Below are 18074 nucleotides of genomic sequence, written 5' to 3' on the forward strand. Positions count from 1 at the left end.
ACCAGGCCCACCCCGAAAGGAGAAATTCTTTCACAGATGCCGCAGATGTGGGCTTATCTCTTGCACATCAGTGGTGATGTTTTTTCTTGAGCTTTCCTCAACAGTATCTTCCCATGATATCTGTTACTAAAATTTATTTCTATATTCATTTTGTGGATACTTGTTGAGTAGCCACTAGTGCCAGGCTAGGAGATTTTAGAACCCACTAGGTCGTGATAAGGAAAATTAAGGATTCTTCAGGAACATAGAAGAGAGGGGCCTCCCTGGGTCTAGAGGATTAAGAATATGACCCCCGAGAATAAGCTGAGACCTGAAGGGTAGGGTAGGGCTGGTTTCGGGGGCTGAGGACACAGAGGGGACCAGCAGGTGGGCACACTCCTGAGGAAGTGGGACACCTTGGTAATGGCGGAAGCTGCTTAGCTTCTGACGGAATTGGTCTGAAGGGAGGCCTGGTCGCTGGCCTTTTTAAAAGTTGCCCAGGTGATTGTAACGTGCGGCCAGATGAGAGCCAGCACCATAGAAGAAGAGGGAGATGCGGCAGAGCCAGGGCTGGAGAGCTGGGCAGGAGGCCAGATGTGGAGGCCCCTGAGCCCTGCTGGGGAGCCGGGGCTCCATCCTAAGGGCATTGGCATTCCACAGAGGTATGTGATGGAATTAGATTTGCAATCTCGGAAGATCACTCTAGCTTCAGGGTGGAATATAGATGTGAGGGGAGCAATACTGACGGCTTTTTGGCAGTAGCCCCATCGAGTGATAACGGGAACGGGGTGGTGGTGGAGAGAGAGAAGGGGAAGGATTCTGAAGTAATTTAGATGTTATAAGAAGCAGGATTTGGTGATTGATGGACTGTGGGATAACTCCCAGCTCTCTGCCTTGAATAGCTGAATTGGTGCTGTTTACTGAGGCTTAGGGATGGTTGCGATAAAATACATTTTTCGACTTGATTTTAAGGTTGCTTTTGAGCCATGCACATGAGGCTGTCTGGTAGGCAATTGGATATATGGGCCTGGAGCCCCAGAGTGGGGTCTGGGCTGGAGTCCTTGCATGCACATGGTCACTGGAGCTGGGACAGAGGATTGGTGGATCCGGAAAGAGTGTGGAGGGCTAGAAGACTGCCTAGGCCAGTGTCCTAAAAAACATGGGCATTGAAGGTAGTGTTTTGCACACCGGTAGTTGTGACTTATAGGTGGGTCATGATATCAGTTTAGTGGACTGTCACCAGCATTAACTATAACAATAGCAATAAGAAAAAAAAGAAAGAAATAGAAAATATCAGAGTGCGCTTCTTGCAGGTAAGATAAATTTGTGAGAGTTCTGTTGCAGTCATGTGCATGATGTACATATCTGAGTGTGTGTTCTGGGTCATCGTGGAAAATGTATTTCTTGTTGTGAATAATGCTCAGAAAAGTTTGGAAGCCACTGATTTAAGCTACTGTTGCCTTAGCCCTAGAGAATTCCCACTAGCCTCACTCAGGGAAGGATGCCACTCTCCAGGTGCCGTTGGGCCCAAAGTTATCCAAGTTCCTTGAGCTCCTTGGAAGAAAAAGGCATTGCAAATGTGATCCATTTTTCATTGTCATTATTTACATTAAAAATGATAGCATGTTAACTCATAATATTTTAAAAATTTAAATGACTGCAAAAATATAATATAGCCAGTACTTAATCATGTTCTTACTTACCTGATCCATGATGTAGATATGTAAATTAACATCTCAGGAAGGAGGAGATTTGCATGTCTGTATTAGGACTCTGTTAGAAGTTTTCTGTACAATAGAACAGAGGATCAGCATTTCAAATTATATTGAAAAAGGTGTCTCTTTCCAAAAAATAAATCATGAACGTTTTCTCTCTTGTTGAATGAAAGCAAGATTTTGGTAATATTACTATAGGAATTCAGAAGTAGCTCTTAATCTACAATCTTGTTATACTTTCCCTATGTATATTGTCAGCCTTTGAAGACTCTAGTTATATGTTTCATAGAATCATGAACACAAATAAATTATTACTCCACTTGTCTGAAGTTTTAATCTTTGGCTTTTGTAAAACTAGCAGGATTCAGGTGAGCCCCATTTCCAAACTTGTTTTTTTTCTTTAAGAGACAGAGTCTTGCTGTGTTGCCCAGGCTGGAGTGCAGTGGCCATTCACAGTCACCATCCGAGCTCACTGTAGCCTTGAACTCCTAGGCTCAAGCAACCCTCCTACCTCAGCCTCCCAAGTACAAGTTTCAATTTAAAAGGAAATAGCTGAGCCTCTTTCTCCTTCATTTGGAGCAGCTAGGTTGGGATCCATACAGATGGTTTGGTCCAATGATGTCCTGTTCCTACCCCGTGTGCTAACATACCTAGGTGGTAAGGTGCTGGCTAGTCCCAACAGCACCCATGTCACGTGGTGACAGCTCCCTGGACACCAGCTTGGTTGTCTCCCGAGGGGATTCCCCTCTGCCGTTCGGCTGGTTCCTTGAGCAGTTCGGTAGAGCAGTGAAGCACATAGAGCCTGCTACATCCTGTGCAGATTTCTAACCTCCCCGTCTCTGTTTCCTCCTAAGAACCGCTCAGCTTGTTCACAGGATTAAATGTAGGCAGAATGCTTGCCAGAGGGCCATAAGTGGTAGCTTTAACTCTTTCCCCTAAATACATCTATATTCCTGTAAAAACGAAATACATGGCTTGTAATGTATTTCCAGAGAAAGTGATCTCAGGCAAATATTCCGGGGCTGCAAACCATACCATACCCCAGCACGTCCTTTCTTGACTTTCTTTTGCTGCCGTCTCTGGCCGCCTGTTGGTTATTCCTGCCCAGCTTCATCAAGATGTTTCTATGTTCAGAGCTGCCACTACCAGTTGCCTTAGACTCAGCTTTACAATACCACAGGGAAAAGAGTGTAAATAATTCTTCTAGATTATTTTTCCTTCAAAAAAGTAATACATATTCATTTCAAAACCATTTTTAAAGTTAAAAGTTAAGTTGGAAACAAGATATAAAGTAAAAAGCAAAAGATCCTGCCCCAGTCACTCTCTAGTGATGACCCACTGTTAACAGTAGAGGCATGTGTGATATGTGTGTATCTATTACAAAAGAAGAAAATGGAATTATGCTTTATGATGTGTTGCAGCTTTTTTCACTTAACTGAATCTTTGTTTATTTCACTCACGTTGAGTGCCTAGTTTAAACCAGGCAGACTTAGGCCCTGCTTATCAGTAGTGAATGAGATAATCATGATCTCAACGTTCCTGAGTCGTGGTTTGTCTTGCACATACTTCCAAAGACGTAAGGGTCTATTTCACTCTTTACAGATACGAAATGATATACCATAACTTCATCCTGCTGGTACACCATCATTCATCTAATGCTCTGTTGATAAATGTTTGCATTGTTTCCACTGTTCCTCAGTGAAACAATGCCGCAAGGAATATGCACAGGTACTTGTTGGAATATTTCTGTAGGATAAATTTCTGTAAGTGGAATCGTCAAATTCAGCTCCAGAAGGTTTTGCCAAATTTCATCTCCACCAACAGCATATGAGTGTGGCTGTAACTGCGTACCTTCACCAAAAATGGGTTTTAAAAATCTAATATGAAGTCATATTACTTTTCATTACCTTAATTATTAGAGAGATAAGAGATTTAAATATTTATTGATCATTTTTTCCTCTGGTGAATTACATGTTCATGTTCTTTGCCTGTTTTTCCATTATTAGTATTTGTTGTCTTCTTTGTTGATTTATAAGACCTCCTCCATGTATTTGGGATTTAAACTTGATTATTCTAGAACATTACGTGAAGTGGTGGTTTCAGACCTAGTCACTTAGTGATAGATGCCATTACTCATCCGTGCTGTGCTTCCTATAAAATAAAACGCTGTTTTCCATGTTGTGAGAACATTGTGGGGAGAGGTAAGTAGACAAACTCTTTGAATTAGTTGGGTAGTTTTAATTATATCTTGTCACACTCTTATGAAAACCCTCATTGATTTCCTGTCACTTTTAGGATGAAGTCAGAGCACCAAGGTCCTTTTGTTTTTGACTTTGCCCCATTCACCTTAACTCCAGCTGAGTAGCTTACTCACCACTGCCCTCCTCGTCTTTCTCTGCCCTCAGCTTTGTTGGATGCTCTTCTCTCTTTTCTCCTCCCAAAGTGCCTGTGGGACCCTGGCATCTTTGACTGACCTCTTTGAGTCTCACCGTCTTCATGAAGCCGGTGGGAGTCCTCCCAGTTTAGAATGATCGCTTCCCCTCCTTCACGCCTGAGACACTTGTCACACAGTGTCTAAGGCATTTATCATGTACCACCTTTGTCTGTTGTTTGTACCAGCTTTGTCTGTGAATCACAGACACTATAAGTGTATTCCTAGGAAGTGTAGCTGGCAACATGTGCAAGCCTGACTTAGGCCACCAGCCTTACCTCCATGATGGCCCGGTCACCTTCCGTGGCCTGGGCTTTTCCAGCGGGCAGGTGTGGTACTCTGGGTACCCTGCGTTGTTCAGGGTCTGTAAGAAGCTGTACATCTCGGTGGGTAGATAATTGTTTTAAAATCAAACACAGAAACAAGTAGAGTATAGTTTAATATTTGCATATACTTTTAAGATAAAACATAAGAACGTCAAAGAAAATGGCTTGTTCCTTATTCCCCTCTTAGGACTTTGCACCCAACTTCTCGTGGGTTGTTATTCTCCTTTGGCTTTCAGGGTTCTTTGGGGGAAAAGTCTGAGAGGCAGCGTGCTAGCCCGTTTCGAACAGCTGTTCCTTGCTTCATTTCCTGATATTTCTTTGCTCCTTTTGGTTCTTAATAGCCGTCTCAAGCCCTTTCTGCCCTTTTTTTCTTTCAAGGCCCAGCTCGGGTCCATGGCCATCCCTTTTGGCACCTGTCCCGGCTTCACACCTCCAGCCGTGATTCAAAGGTGCTCCTGCCCGCCCTGGCTGTGGCTGTCCCATTCCAGCCACTCCTGCCCCTTCTCAGACGTGAGCCACTGCACTGTCGGAGCCGTTTGCACACTCTACTCTCCCAGGCTAGCCTGGAAACTCCTGAAGCAAAGAGACTGTGTGTTGTTTCTTTTCTTTTGGTCCCACAGTGTCTCATACTTAGTGGTAGTACGATAAATATTTATTAAATGGATGGATGCATCTGATAATATCTAACTAGCTTGGGGAGGAACTTTGTCCTTTAGGTGTAAGTGCCATGTATAGATTGGACCGGTTTACAATTTTCCATTTATAGTTCTCAGTGTAACAGGGCCTCAGACGTGTCTAGCTACTGCTTATCACGGTGTTTGATTCAGCCATTTAGAGGGCTCTGTGGCCATCTTTTGCCTCTCCCCTTCTCAATGGCATCAAGCTCTGTTATGTGGGGCCCCTGCAGCTCTGAATGTCCCCCAGCTACTCCTGCAGGAATCTCGGCCCTGGCACACTCTTCAGAGCTCTGCCCTCCTTTATGTTTGGGGTTCCACTTACGACTGCATATGACAAAAAGGGCTCTCTTGGAAAACCATTGCTCCGTTCCACAGATACTGCTTTTCAGACCGTGTTTTGCTGAGCTAGAATCCCAGTCTTGCTTGTTCCTGGTAGACATGCCTGTTGTCCCTGTGGGCTGCCTGTCAGGACCTTGATGACATCTGCATGTTAATATGGGTCTGGAATGAGGTGCCACCCGCAGGTCCTCTGGAAGCAGGGTCCACTTCAGATTCCTGTTCTTCTAGCTCACTGGCTGAGGTCGTGGCTAGGAATGTCCCACGGCAGGCCCCGCTCCTCTCTCCTGCCTGACGGGCTGTCGTCTGGTCTCGCCACCGCATGGCTCTGTGCCAACCTCTGCGAGATTTCAGGAGGAAATATTTTGGACCATATAGTATAATCCTGGTCATCTTATTATTTCTCACAGATAAACTCAACTTTTTTCTATGTATTTTAACATGCCATCACCTAAAAAATGCAAGAAGCTTTAAAGCAATCTTTTTTTTTTTTTAAGTACATTCACTGTGTTGTGCAGCCACTATCCAGTTCCAGAACTTTCTCACCACCTCAGACAGAGAAGCATTCTTACCATCACCTCTCCTGCAGGTGGTCTGCACTGTTTCTCCTGCGGATGCACTGGAATAGCAGGCCCTTTGAGACCATCTGCTGCCTAAATTTCAGCCTGGATGCTATGTTTCAGTCTGTTTTTTTCCTTGTTAATAAAGAACAGTGTCCTACTCATAATACCCCATGGTATATTTGAAGATAATTAAGTCACTCAGCTGTTTATTTCTTAGTAAAACAACCCAATTCCTTTAACCTTTCCTTGTTTTCTCGATCTTTTTTGTTGGCTTTTTCATTATCTCTTCTCAATGGCCTCTTTAAAATGTGATAAAACTGGACGCGATAGGGTGATAGAAGCCTGACCAACACTGAGGGTAGGAGAAGGGTCAGACCCCCCTTCTTTAAGATGCTGCTAAGTCGAGTCACCCAGCACGGCACCCCTGGGTGATGGGTTTGAGATCAGTGAGGGAGAGCGGGGAGTTGATTCTGACCAAGGGGTTTGGACTTCGGGAGGGATGGGTTTGACTCCCTTTACCAGCTTGCAAACAAATGAAGTCATATCTCTTTCAATATTTGTGTGAATGTCTTGAGTTCTCTACCTGCAAGATTAACAGGAGATCGAGGACCTCCCTATAAGGTGTCCTCCACCCCATAAATCGTCAGTGACACGCAGGGGCTAGCTCAGTCCAGAGGGGCCACCCTGCCAATGGATATCCACTGACAGCTTTGTCGCCAGCTTTCTGTGCCTGCAGCTGCGTCTCCCGCTGCCTACTTATTGTCTACGTTTTCTTCACCAAAACTAGAGTCATCCTATCGCCACTCCCCTGCAGCCGTCTTTTTCCAGTTCTCTGCTGGTGTCCCTGTCCGTGCAGTCACCCGAGCCGCAGGCCCTGGAGGTTCCCTTTGTGGATTCCTCTCTGTCATGCCCCGCCCAGCACCACATCCAGTTCGTCACCAAAGCCATCGACTAAACTCCTTCAGTGTCTCTCTCCATCTCCTCTCTCCGTTTCCACCCCCAAATCCTGGCAAGGAAGCTTCACCATTCACAGAGCCTTTAGCAGTCACGTTCTAACTGGGTTTCACTCCCCATACCAGTGTCACCATGATTTTGCCAAAATTGTTTTTTTAAAGAATATATTTGATTATTTACTATCCTCATATTATTTAATAAAAGAGATAATGAATTTAAAATCACCCTGTGTAACAACCCATCGTCTCCCCCCAACTCTTCTTCCTTCGCCTGCACGTGAGGCCTTCAGCTCCATCCCCTGCCGAGTCTCCTTCGAACCCTAAACTCTTGGCAGGGACACCTGCTGCTCAGGAAGAGGGGGAGGCTGGTACAGCTCCACAGGCTGCTTCCGGAGGCTGGAAGAACGATGTTTTGGGGAGCCAGAAGAAAGCCAAGTTGGCCCTTTCCCACCCCATGGGAATGAAGAATGGATAATTTTCCTACAGGGGCTGCAGGGAAAGCAGGACATGCAGGGAAGAGCTGGTTTCAGCTCTAGCCAGGACCAGGAAGGAGAAACAGTGGGGCGATTTGCTAACGGGAGTTCTGGGCACATGGTTAAAAGAGGTAGGGGTTAATAAGCTGGGGAAAATCAGGACCAGTTTTCAGAGCAACAAATCATATAAAGGGATTTGGTAAAAAGATGTTGAGAGATTTGCGAGGTGGGAGGGGACCTTTCAGTTTGTACCCAGTGATCGTTGTATCTCTGAGGCTTACGAAGTGCTTGATAAATGGTTGTTGAATAATTTATTTCTGGTACCTTTTCACTCTTTCCTATTATATTGTTTGTTTAGTGTTGCATTTAATTCTACTGGACTTCATTCGGTTTCTGATAAGCCATTTCTTTCAATTACTAAAAGGATTATGGAATGCCTACTGTACATCAGCACTAGTTCATTTGTAGGGCACAGATAGGGTGACTGTTCTTCATGAGTTTTCGTAACTAGAAGGCATACATATTAATAGATGGACATACGATATTTGCTCTGTTTTGAATGAAACTCTTGGAGCTTCATTACTAACTTAGCTGGTAACTACTGCCCTTAGCAGCCCCTGGGGGCCAGGACAAAAGAGCTCAGGCAGGGATCCACGTGCAGGGGACCCTCCAGGGTGGCCTTTTGGATTATGGGCGCCAATGACACAACCACAGTGTGAAAGGTTTAGAGTTTCGAGTACTTACAGACCGTGGGGCGTCCATGGACACCTGGAGGCCACACACACAGGTCAGAGAGCACAGGCAGGGAGAGAAGAAGAGGGACCTGAGGGCTCGTGCCATCATTGGGTCCAGGGTGTTATCCAAACAGGTTTCCTTGCGGGGAGTTTTAAAGCAAGCAGGTGCAAGATCCAGGAGACCACATGGTGACCAAGAGGTGGTCACTGTGGCGTATGTGTGCAGCCCACTCGGGGTGTGAGAGCCAGCGGGCCAGTCACATAGGCTGTCCCATAGGGAAGTGGTCCCCAGGGAGCGGTTGTGTAAAGCAGATGTCTGGATCGACCACACTGGGGAGCTGGGGCTGGGAGTGTAGAACTGGAGACTGTGTCAAGGCTGGCCGAGCCCTGCTTCTGGAATGCAAAAGTCCAGCTTATAGTTAAAGTGGATGCCAAGACAACGTGAAATTAATTCACTGCACTCTCTCTAGGTGTGTGTATGTTGTCGTCTTTTTTCTTTTATCCTGATTAACACCGTCATGTTCTGTGAAGTGCGTCCTTCTCTCCTGGCCGAGTTAAAGGAGACCCTGCATGGTGACTTCTGTGTCACCCTCATATTTATCAGCTCCTGCGAGACTGTGTATCACATAAATGTTTTATGTAAATGAAAACAATCTAGTAGAGCCGTGAAATTCAGTGAGGGGGAGAATTCAGTCTGAAATCTTCTTTAGACCTTGTCCAAGAAGTATAGCTACTAAACTTTCAAAAAGGTTTCAGTTCAGTGTATTTTACCAATAAGGCAGTTGCATGGCATGGACCCATTTTAGTAAGATTTCTTTATATTTGTTTTTCCTAAAAAGATTCAGCCTCTTGAATTTGCATGTAAGTGAAGACATACATAGGCTTAGAAAGAAATCAGGAATTGCTCCCAAGAGCTTCCTTTTCCTGGTGTCTTCCTGGAGAAGACATTGACTAATTAGAACTGGACAGACAAATAGAAGTCAGCTAATGCTCCCAGTGTCATTCCCATACTTCCCACTGTTTCTGTTAAAATCGCGAAACGTGGGCTCCACTGTGACAGAAGCAGCCTGACGGGGTGGGGAACCCACAGCCTTGGGGCCACATATGGTCTTCTGGATCCTTGAGTGGGGCCTCTTGACTGAATCCAAATTTTACAAATCTTTGTATAATAATAAAGGGATTCGTTCTGTGAAGTTTGGATTTGGTCGAGGGCCCACACTTGGGGATCTGCAGGGCCACATGCGGCCTTCAGGCACAGGTTCCTCCACCCCGCCCCCTGTGCAGTTCAGGAAACTGAAGTCTGAGGTATCCAGTGACTTACCTAACGTCCAGTAGCAAGTGAGTCCCAGCCTCTGGGGTCCCCGCTTAGCCATCCCTGCACCGTGCCCACAACTGCAGTCGGGGCCTCTGTTGTCTGTGTAGCTGACTCCGCTCTTGGAGGCCTCAGGTCTCCTTTCTGCTCCTCTGCCTCTCCTGTCCCAGATGAGCAAGGGAGCCTGTGTCCTCCATGGAATGGAGCCCAAGCACCTCCTCCATCGAGGCAGCACCTTGGGCGGGCCCCTCGCTGCTCCTGCCGCTGGCGGTGAGGGAATCTCCGCTCAGTAAACCCGGAGACTGCTCCTGAGAAACCTCCCCACCTTCTCCCACCCTTCCTCTCTGAGCAGACTTGTGCAGTGATTGCAGTTTCATATTTTCTGTGCTTTAAAATGCCCCGCAGTGAGGTCGGCCGTGAGCGCTCTTCCACCTGAGGTCAGACCTGCCCCGGCCTTCTGCCATCTTCCTTCTCAGCGCTGTTTCTTCCTCCTTTGCCCCTCAGGTCCCAGTGTTGTTGTTGCTGTTCCGTTGTTTTGTTTTGTTTTGCCTGTGGGAGACATGCTCCTGAACATCGTGGGGCAGCCCTGCCCCAGAACCTGCCTTACACCTGTCACCTTCTTTCCTCCTCTCCACCTGCAGCGTAGGATTCTGGTTGTCAACTGGAAAATGCAAAGTTATGCAAAGTTCAATTTGTGTAATATTTTCAATCTTCTAATGTTTGTAGACCTAAGTTCTAGAACTCTGAAACCGAGGTCATGACAAAGCAGAGTTGCCCTTAGAAGGGTCCAGAATCCTTGTGACTTTTTCCTTTTCCTGATGATAGCACTTTAGCGTAGAATTCTATCTGCAGAGCAGAAGTGGAACCTTTGACAAGAAACGCATCCCTTTTCCTGGGATGTGCCCAGCTTAGGTGGAGAACAAAGTTGGTGCTGACTCAGGAACCAGCAGGGTGCCTCCTCCCGCGTGGCCTGGCTGTGGCGGCTCTTTCCAGGGAGCCTGGAGGGGGGCGGCCACCAGCCTGTGCCAGTGGAGACCAGTCTGTGTGCAGACTTTGGTGTAGCCTGACCAGCCTCATCGAGAGGGTCAAGGGTGGAAATGGCACAGGACCGATGCTTCCTCTTGCTGGAATTGTGCTGTTAACTAGCTGGGAAAGTTACATGTCTGGATGCTGAAATTCAACAACACATTTCGCCATGGGTTTATCTTTCTCAGTTCCTCTGGGAGCTCTTCCAGACACACCCCATTCCTCACACACCTTGAGGAAGTTGTAAATTGTGCCGACTCTGCGTTATCTGAATCACGCTTGGTCATTCATTCTCATAAACTCTGGAATATGATTTATTGTTTCTATATTGTAATTTTCACAGGTGTTTAAAGTAGAAGTACTTTTATTGCAAATTAAAATGCTTCTCTCGAGCATATGTCAACACATAGCAGTATTATAAATGTGGAAATCTGTGTTATTTCTGTGTTTCACCCATGTTCAATATTAAAGACTGAATTAATATTTTTATTAGCATTTTTAAAAATTGAAGATACTTATCTCAAAATAGTATATAAATTTCCCCATTTAGTATTGTAATATGTATGTAATTAATAAGCTAAATATCTAGATAACACAAAATACCTAGGTTATTGTGCAATTACCAGTTCTACATAGAAATCTGGGTCATTATGATCTTAAGTGCATTAAAACATCATTATATTAAATGTGCCATATTCATTTGTAGGAGCTGTATTTTTCCTAACAGATACTTTCTGTTGGCCTTCTCTGTTTCTCATAGTCTAAATTTCAGGCATTTAGTAGAGTGACTGCATGAGTGTGTCTATATACCATGGCCTAAGACTTTTATTTTAATGCCTGGGCTAGAGGAAAAAAATCCACTTCTCTTGATCTTTGAGAAGATACTGGCTGATACACAGTTAAGAGAGTATGTTTGAAATAGCTCCTAATATGTATCAACATCCTCTAATATTGTTAATAGAAAATATTTTATATCTGCACAATTTTATAGTCATCTTTAAGTAATATTTATTAAATACCCCTAGTGCAGGATAGAAATACTTTGGTTTAAAAAAAATCCCCTGAGGGAAAAAGAATCTTAAAAAAGAAGTCAATGTAGGTGAGGTGGGATTGAGAAAGTCTCTTTCCTCTTGCATGTGGCTGCGTAGTTACGCTGCAGAGGAGGTGGCAGTGGGTTTGGCGTGGGCGGGTCCAGGGTGGGGGGTTTGGCCTGGGAGGAGACAGGCAGGGAGGCTGCACTTCTGCCCCTCTGGTGCTCATGCCGCCAGTCACCTGGAGTGGGCAGGGACCCCTTGATATCACCAGGCTGATACGATTGAGTCAGAGCACTAGAAAGACAAAGCCGTCCTTGCTTGCCACACTGATACTTGGTACATCTCTGTCTCCTCTGTCATCCTTTGTGAAGGTGGTATCTCCTCTAGCAGTGCGCCATCCTGCTGGCATGCCACACAGCCCATTCCCAAAACGCCCCGAGTCCCAGCGAATCCCACGCATTCTTCCTTGTCTTCACCCCTGCTGCTGAGGCTGACAAGCCCAGCCTGCCTGGCCTGGGTTTCCGTGACGAGGGGGTGGCCGTGGCAGATCAGAGCAGAGTTCAGCGTCCCAGTCCCATCCCTGGTCGTCCAGCTCAGCCTGTTTTCTTATGACATCCTCACCCAGAAAATACTTCCAAAGAGGGAATTTAAAGTTTATCCCTGTTGACACACACTGAGGAAACTTCTTTTATCATAAAAGAACTTGACCAGAAAGAGATTACAATGACATGTGCTGGGAATGTGATTGGTTTCTTCACACCCCATAGCCAGTTTTCCTGCTTTGATTTTTATGGATTATTTATGTTTATAGAATCAGTAATCTTTCCCATTTCCAGAGAAGGGTGGACTTTTTAATTTTTTTTTTCTTTTTTGCCTTTCTCTTTTTTTAAGTAGTGGACTATTTTTCTCTTTTGCTAATTTCAGTGCTAATTCTGGCCCTTTTTCCATTAGGAGATGAAAGCATGGAAATTAAAAAACAAATTACAGGAATGAGAAGATTGCTGAATGACAGTGCTGGGAGGATATATCAGCGAGTTGGTAAAGAAGGAGAGAAATTAAAAGAAGAGCCCCAGGACGTGGACTTAGTCTGGCCCCCGCGTCTGAACTCGTCCACTGAGGCCCCACCGAGCCTCCACCCGTCTACACGTAGTGCGTGGAATGAGCTACCGCCCCAAAGCGGGCAGTTCTCAGGGCAGTACGGCACCCGTTCTAGAACCTTCCAGAGCCAGCCCCACCCCTCTGCGAGCTCCAACGGTATGGTTGTCATCAGACATTCAGAATGCCTTCATGGGGGTTTGTACTGGCATGTTTTATTTCTTAATATTCAATATGTTCTTTGAATTGAATTTATTAAACCCTCCCCTATTTTTGTGTGTGTGTTTGTGACAGAGGGTCTCGCTTTGTTACCCAGACTGGAGTGCAGTGGTGTGATCACAGCTCACCGCAACCTCCAATTCCTAGGCTCAAGGGATCCTCTGGCCTCCGCCTCCTGAGTAGCTGGGACTACAGGTGCACACCACCACACCTGGCTAATTTTTCTATTTTTTGTAGAGATGAGAGTCTTGCTATGTTGCCCAGGCTGGTCTAGAACTCCTGGCCTCAAGTGATCCTCCCACCTCGGACTCCCAAAGTGCTAGGATTACAGGAATGAGCCATCTGGCCCAGCCTATACCCTCCTCCAGTCACCTGCCTTCACTGTGTTATTTTAAAAGGCGGGGAAAACATAAAGGAAAACACTGAAGAGTATTAAAAAAAACCAGAATGGAGAATCAGGAAAGATTGGGGGAGGTTTCAATTTTATCAGTGAAGATTTCCTAGTAGAGATTTCAGCCCTTTAAGAAGTTAAAGCTCTCATTTACCTACATACAGATATTATTGTCACAAAAGGCCGAACGTTAGAGCAGAAAGAGCTCCCTGTTGCCATTAAAAGAAGCTTCCTGGTCATATGGTGAACTGTTAATACACCCTCTTGCCTACTTCTTGGCTTTTCTCATCACAGGAGTCATAGGTAAAGGGAGGGCTGATAACCCAGTATCCCCCCCGACAACGTGCCGTGGCTGCAGCCTCCTGTTCCAGTACTGAACAAATGATCCACATTTTATAACTGGCTTCATTTGCATTGAAAAGTTTTCCTTTAAAGTTCTTTAATTTAAATTTCCTAATTGTTAAGAAAAAAATCAAATGACAATTTTTTTTCACAGCTTAAAGGAAAAAAATTGATGCTGCTTCTGTTCATATTAGTTTTCCACTGGATGTTACTTGTTCTATAAATTATGTATAGATGTGCAGATCTATAGTTTTCACAAAGAGAGCAAGAAAAACATAGGAAGGCATTTTCAGTTTCCTTGAAAAGTTAAGGATTTTTTTCATTCATTTTCATTTCATGATATCCTTCAAGAAAAAGAGAACTATTTTGATTTAAAAAAAACAAAACACAATTTACAGTAACCATTTCAGAGGCATGAAAAGCCTCCCTGAGACACCAATGAGATAGCAAGGGACCCCAGAGATGTACAGGTGTCTTGTCTTTCTCTCAATATTACATAAGCCAATATCAAGTTCACATGCTGGCTTGCTTCAAGGTTAGAGGGAGACGGCTCTTTAAAGACTTCTCCATAAAAATAAAAAGTCAGTCCTCTTTAAAATTAGAAAATGATTTATAATGAGCTGAGAAGGGTTGGTTTTGTCCTTCAAAAATGATAAAGATGTACTTAGAATGGTGACTAGGAATATTCTATAAGGCTCTCCTAACTCTACTACCATGGAAGAGACAATAAGAGAAATAAAATACCCTTAGGTATGTATAAAGTTAGTAAACCCCACATCGATAAGTTGGGTAAACAGCGTTCTATTTTCCAGCATACAGCAAGGATGGTGGATTTACTTTGAAAAATGTTACTAATGTTAATAAAAGTGACAAACGTAAACTCCCCCATATCAGTTTGAAAACAGATACTGGTCATATGCTTTCAATAGAAATGCATTATGTATAACCACGACTGCTCAGGTATTTGATTCGCATTTTTTGTGATTTTAAAGTTGTAACATCTCGGTTTGCTACAGTTTTGAATGTAAACAATTACGCTACTCCAAGCATTAAGTTATGTTCAAGTATTTCATGGTTTTGCTGTGGTGAATTTTTCTGTAATATTCCCAAATAATGCATATTATAGGACCTAAGTTATATTTAATGTGTAGTAAAGCGTACAATTGCAACTAAACCATAGAACTCACCTTGCTCCCCTATGAGAACACTAAACCGCTCCTTTTACAGCAGTGGGGATGAAAATGGCTCGGAGGGAGCCCCACTGTAAGAGCAAGTTGCCAAATGTTCCATTGTATTCTAGGGACAACAGGAAGATGTTTGTTTACATGTAAGGGAAACAGAATAGGATAGCTTTATTACGTTTAAACAGTGAAAAAGAGGCTGTGGCGAGGGAAATATAAGAAACGGGACTGGAGAAAAGATGTGGGAGGATTTCCTTCAGTACAGTTTGAGCAAAGCCAACCCGCCATCGTCCTCTGAGCCAGCAGGTTGCGATACATCCTCCAGTAGCCCACTCCCCTGCGCCTCCCCGCCCCAGACAGCCACACCCAGAGAGCATTCTGAAAGCTTTACTGTTTTTAATAGTTAGACACTTAATTCTTGATATGAACTCTCATACACAGCTACCAATTTTTTTTTTCTAAGTCTGTTCTTAGAGCTAGTTTCTTGTGCAAACTAGCGTGCGTGTGTTTAGAGTGAGTTTTGCTGGTCTTGTTATGTGAGATGAACTCCTCTGACAACAGGGAGGCCTGCTGTGCCCGCACATCGTGTGCACGTGTTCACGCGGGCTCTGCCGCCAGGACACAGCGTGCTCCTCACAGCATAGGGGCCTGGGTAATTAGATAAAGCTGGCCTCCAAAATTTAGGTTTTGAAAATCACTGGGTACGTTTTCCATAGGCACAGCTCCATAGTAATTGCACATGCTTCCAAATCCTGTCAAGACACTGTCTTTTCTTCTCCTCCTCTTTATACTTTTTTTTTTGGTTGTTTGGAGTATGTCATTCTTTTCTTTCATGCTCAGGAGAACTTCCAGCGGTGAATTCATCAGTTGGATCCAACTGCTGCACTTGTAACTGCCAGTCAACGTTGCAGGCCATTCTCCAAGAACTCAAGACCATGAGGAAATTAATGCAAATTCAAGCAGGTACAAAGATCGGGCCTCAGAATGAGTCCTTTGAGTTTTAATGCATATCTGACGTCTTTAGTTGGGATGTTCGTTGTGCTTTTATCATAGAATTCTTCCCACCTCGCTGTCATGCTGTGCTTCTTCTAGTATCCATTTTCTTAGCTTTTTCTACAACCTCTTTTTCCTTTAGCAAGTCAAATAGATTTTTTTTTTTTTCCCCGAGACAGGGTCTCACTCTGTTGCCCGGGCTAGAGTGCCGTGGCTTCAGCCTAGCTCACAGCAACCCCAAACTCCTGGGCTCAAGCGATCCTACTGCCTCACCCTCCTGAGTAGCTGGGACTACAAACATATGCCACCATGCCTGGCTAATTTTTTCTATATATAAATAGATTTTTTAACCATACTAATACAACTCATGTACTTACATACATGTACTCAGTATACGTCATCACGTGATGTTCTGGCACTTACAATGCCAGTTAATTAAATTTTGGAACAGTGACACGTGGAGGAGTCCTTTAGGAAGCCTGGTCTTCACTGCTGAAGATGCTCAAGGACGTAAGCAGACAAGAAATGCTGAGCCCCGGGCTCTGCTTGTGGCTTTCTCTCCACATCCAGGTTACAGAAGCTCAGAGATGCCTCCCATTCTGTCTTCTTGATTTACGTGACTCCTCTTGTGTTCTCACCACCAGTGGGCGAGTTGGACAGAGGAGCAGTGAGTTTGCAGTTTGGGATTGGACACCCAGGGTCTCCTCTTATAGCCGCGTGACTTCTCTGAGCCTCCGATTTCTCATCCATAAATGGAGTATTAATATCTAGCTCAGGAGGTTGTTTTCAAAATAGAATGAGAGAGTAAGCGTAAACAAACTTTGTAAGGCTTCATGCAAGCATGAGCTATTTCATTAGTGTCACCTAAAGACCTTGGAACACTCCGTGGAAGTCGGAAGTCTAGGCCTTCGTTATAGCAACTATATTTTCTAATCTTCACAGTGGGGGGAAAACAGTTTTTCCGTCACAGGTACAAGAAGTAATAAATCATTTCATTAAGGCTTTCATTTTGTCAGGGGAAACTGCTCCTCGATCTCAGTGTAAGGCAGGAAAGTTGACAGCACAGCGTGTCAAGCCTGGCTTTCCCGCCTGTCACTGTCATGGGATTCAGGAGGGTCATCATTCAGAAACTGTTCTGGGTGCCATTTAGTGAATTCTAGTAAAATTTTAATATTCAGTGATATGGTTTTGATATAGAAAGCTTCCTCCTTAGATGTATCAGTCACCCAAGATCACATTGAAGTAAGATGAGCTACTTTCTGAAAAGTAGCAGCTTTTTAAGTACCAAATTTGGTTTTATCCCCAGGAAACAGTAAGCATTTTGCTCAAGTCGGTAAGATTTGGACTCACCTTGTTCTACCACCATAACCTGTGTTAACATCTCCTAAACAAGGAGCTCAGGAAGAAAGGTTACTTTATTATGTATGGATTCTTTTCTCAAAGGAAGAATTTTTTAGCACTTAAGGAAATATGCATATGAAATTGTAATGATTTATTTTGTCACCTAAGCTCCTTACTACTGAAATGGCAAACTACAAATCGCAACCGTTTAAATCCCTGACTGAAGCCCTTTTAGAATCTATTAAGTAAATGCCACTTTGTCACCGTGTTTTCTTTTCTGAACCTTTGCAGATTAGGGAGGTAAATGATTCCAAAGCTGTGGGCTGGCAGAAAGGATAAACCGAATAAATTGCTCTCCTTTAATTTTCTTAAACTTAAAAAATTTGTGTCTTGCAGAAAGATTTACTTAAGGTTTATTGCCTAAAGACTTAGACTTAAATTACATTTAGAAAGTTTCACCTTTATTTTAAGAAGACAAGGAATACAATCCAGGGTAAAGATCTGGATGCCAGAGGCTTGGGCTGTGTCTAGATGTACAAAAGGAGAAGAAAAACTTAAGATAGCCCCTGTGTTCTTTAAACCAAAAACATTTTCACTTTTAATTTAGAATCATGAGGCTTAGAGAGGCCTATGGCCTAGATCGTCACGATCGTTGCTTTGTGGCCCCTTTAACTCCGGGGACGCAGACAGGGAGAAGCTCTCAGCTCTGCCTGCACCCCTGGAGATGCCGACTCCCTTCCTCTGGGCTGGGGCTAAGGCATCGGAGTGTTTTTTTTAAACTCCAGAGTGATTCTGATGTGCAGCCAAGGTCAAGAACCAGGGACCCAGGCAAATTACTGGTTTAAAAACTTCTCTGTGTTCTTACGTAGTGCAGCCATGTTTGTTCCTAATACTTACAAATTGCTTTCCAGTCTGCAGCCAAAAATATCAGAATCAAAGTGTGAATTTTCTTT

The 18074-nt window shown here is 44.2% G+C and overlaps 1 protein-coding gene across 4 annotated transcripts in view; it reads left to right on the forward strand.

Moving 5' to 3' along the window:
* The window catches only part of BEND7 (BEN domain containing 7), a 77588-nt gene that overhangs the window by 12991 nt on the left and 46523 nt on the right, over positions 1–18074 (forward strand). For all 4 annotated transcript variants that reach the window (XM_012660968.1, XM_012660969.1, XM_012660971.1 and 1 more), the window contains 2 exons: positions 12511–12813; positions 15628–15750. In XM_012660968.1, coding sequence (XP_012516422.1) covers positions 12511–12813; positions 15628–15750 — 426 coding nt within the window. The remainder of the gene's footprint in view (positions 1–12510; positions 12814–15627; positions 15751–18074) is intronic.

The sequence above is a fragment of the Propithecus coquereli genome, unplaced genomic scaffold (assembly GCF_000956105.1).
Source record: "Propithecus coquereli isolate 6110/MARCELLA unplaced genomic scaffold, Pcoq_1.0 Scaffold69, whole genome shotgun sequence".
In the NCBI taxonomy this organism is placed as follows: domain Eukaryota; kingdom Metazoa; phylum Chordata; class Mammalia; order Primates; family Indriidae; genus Propithecus; species Propithecus coquereli.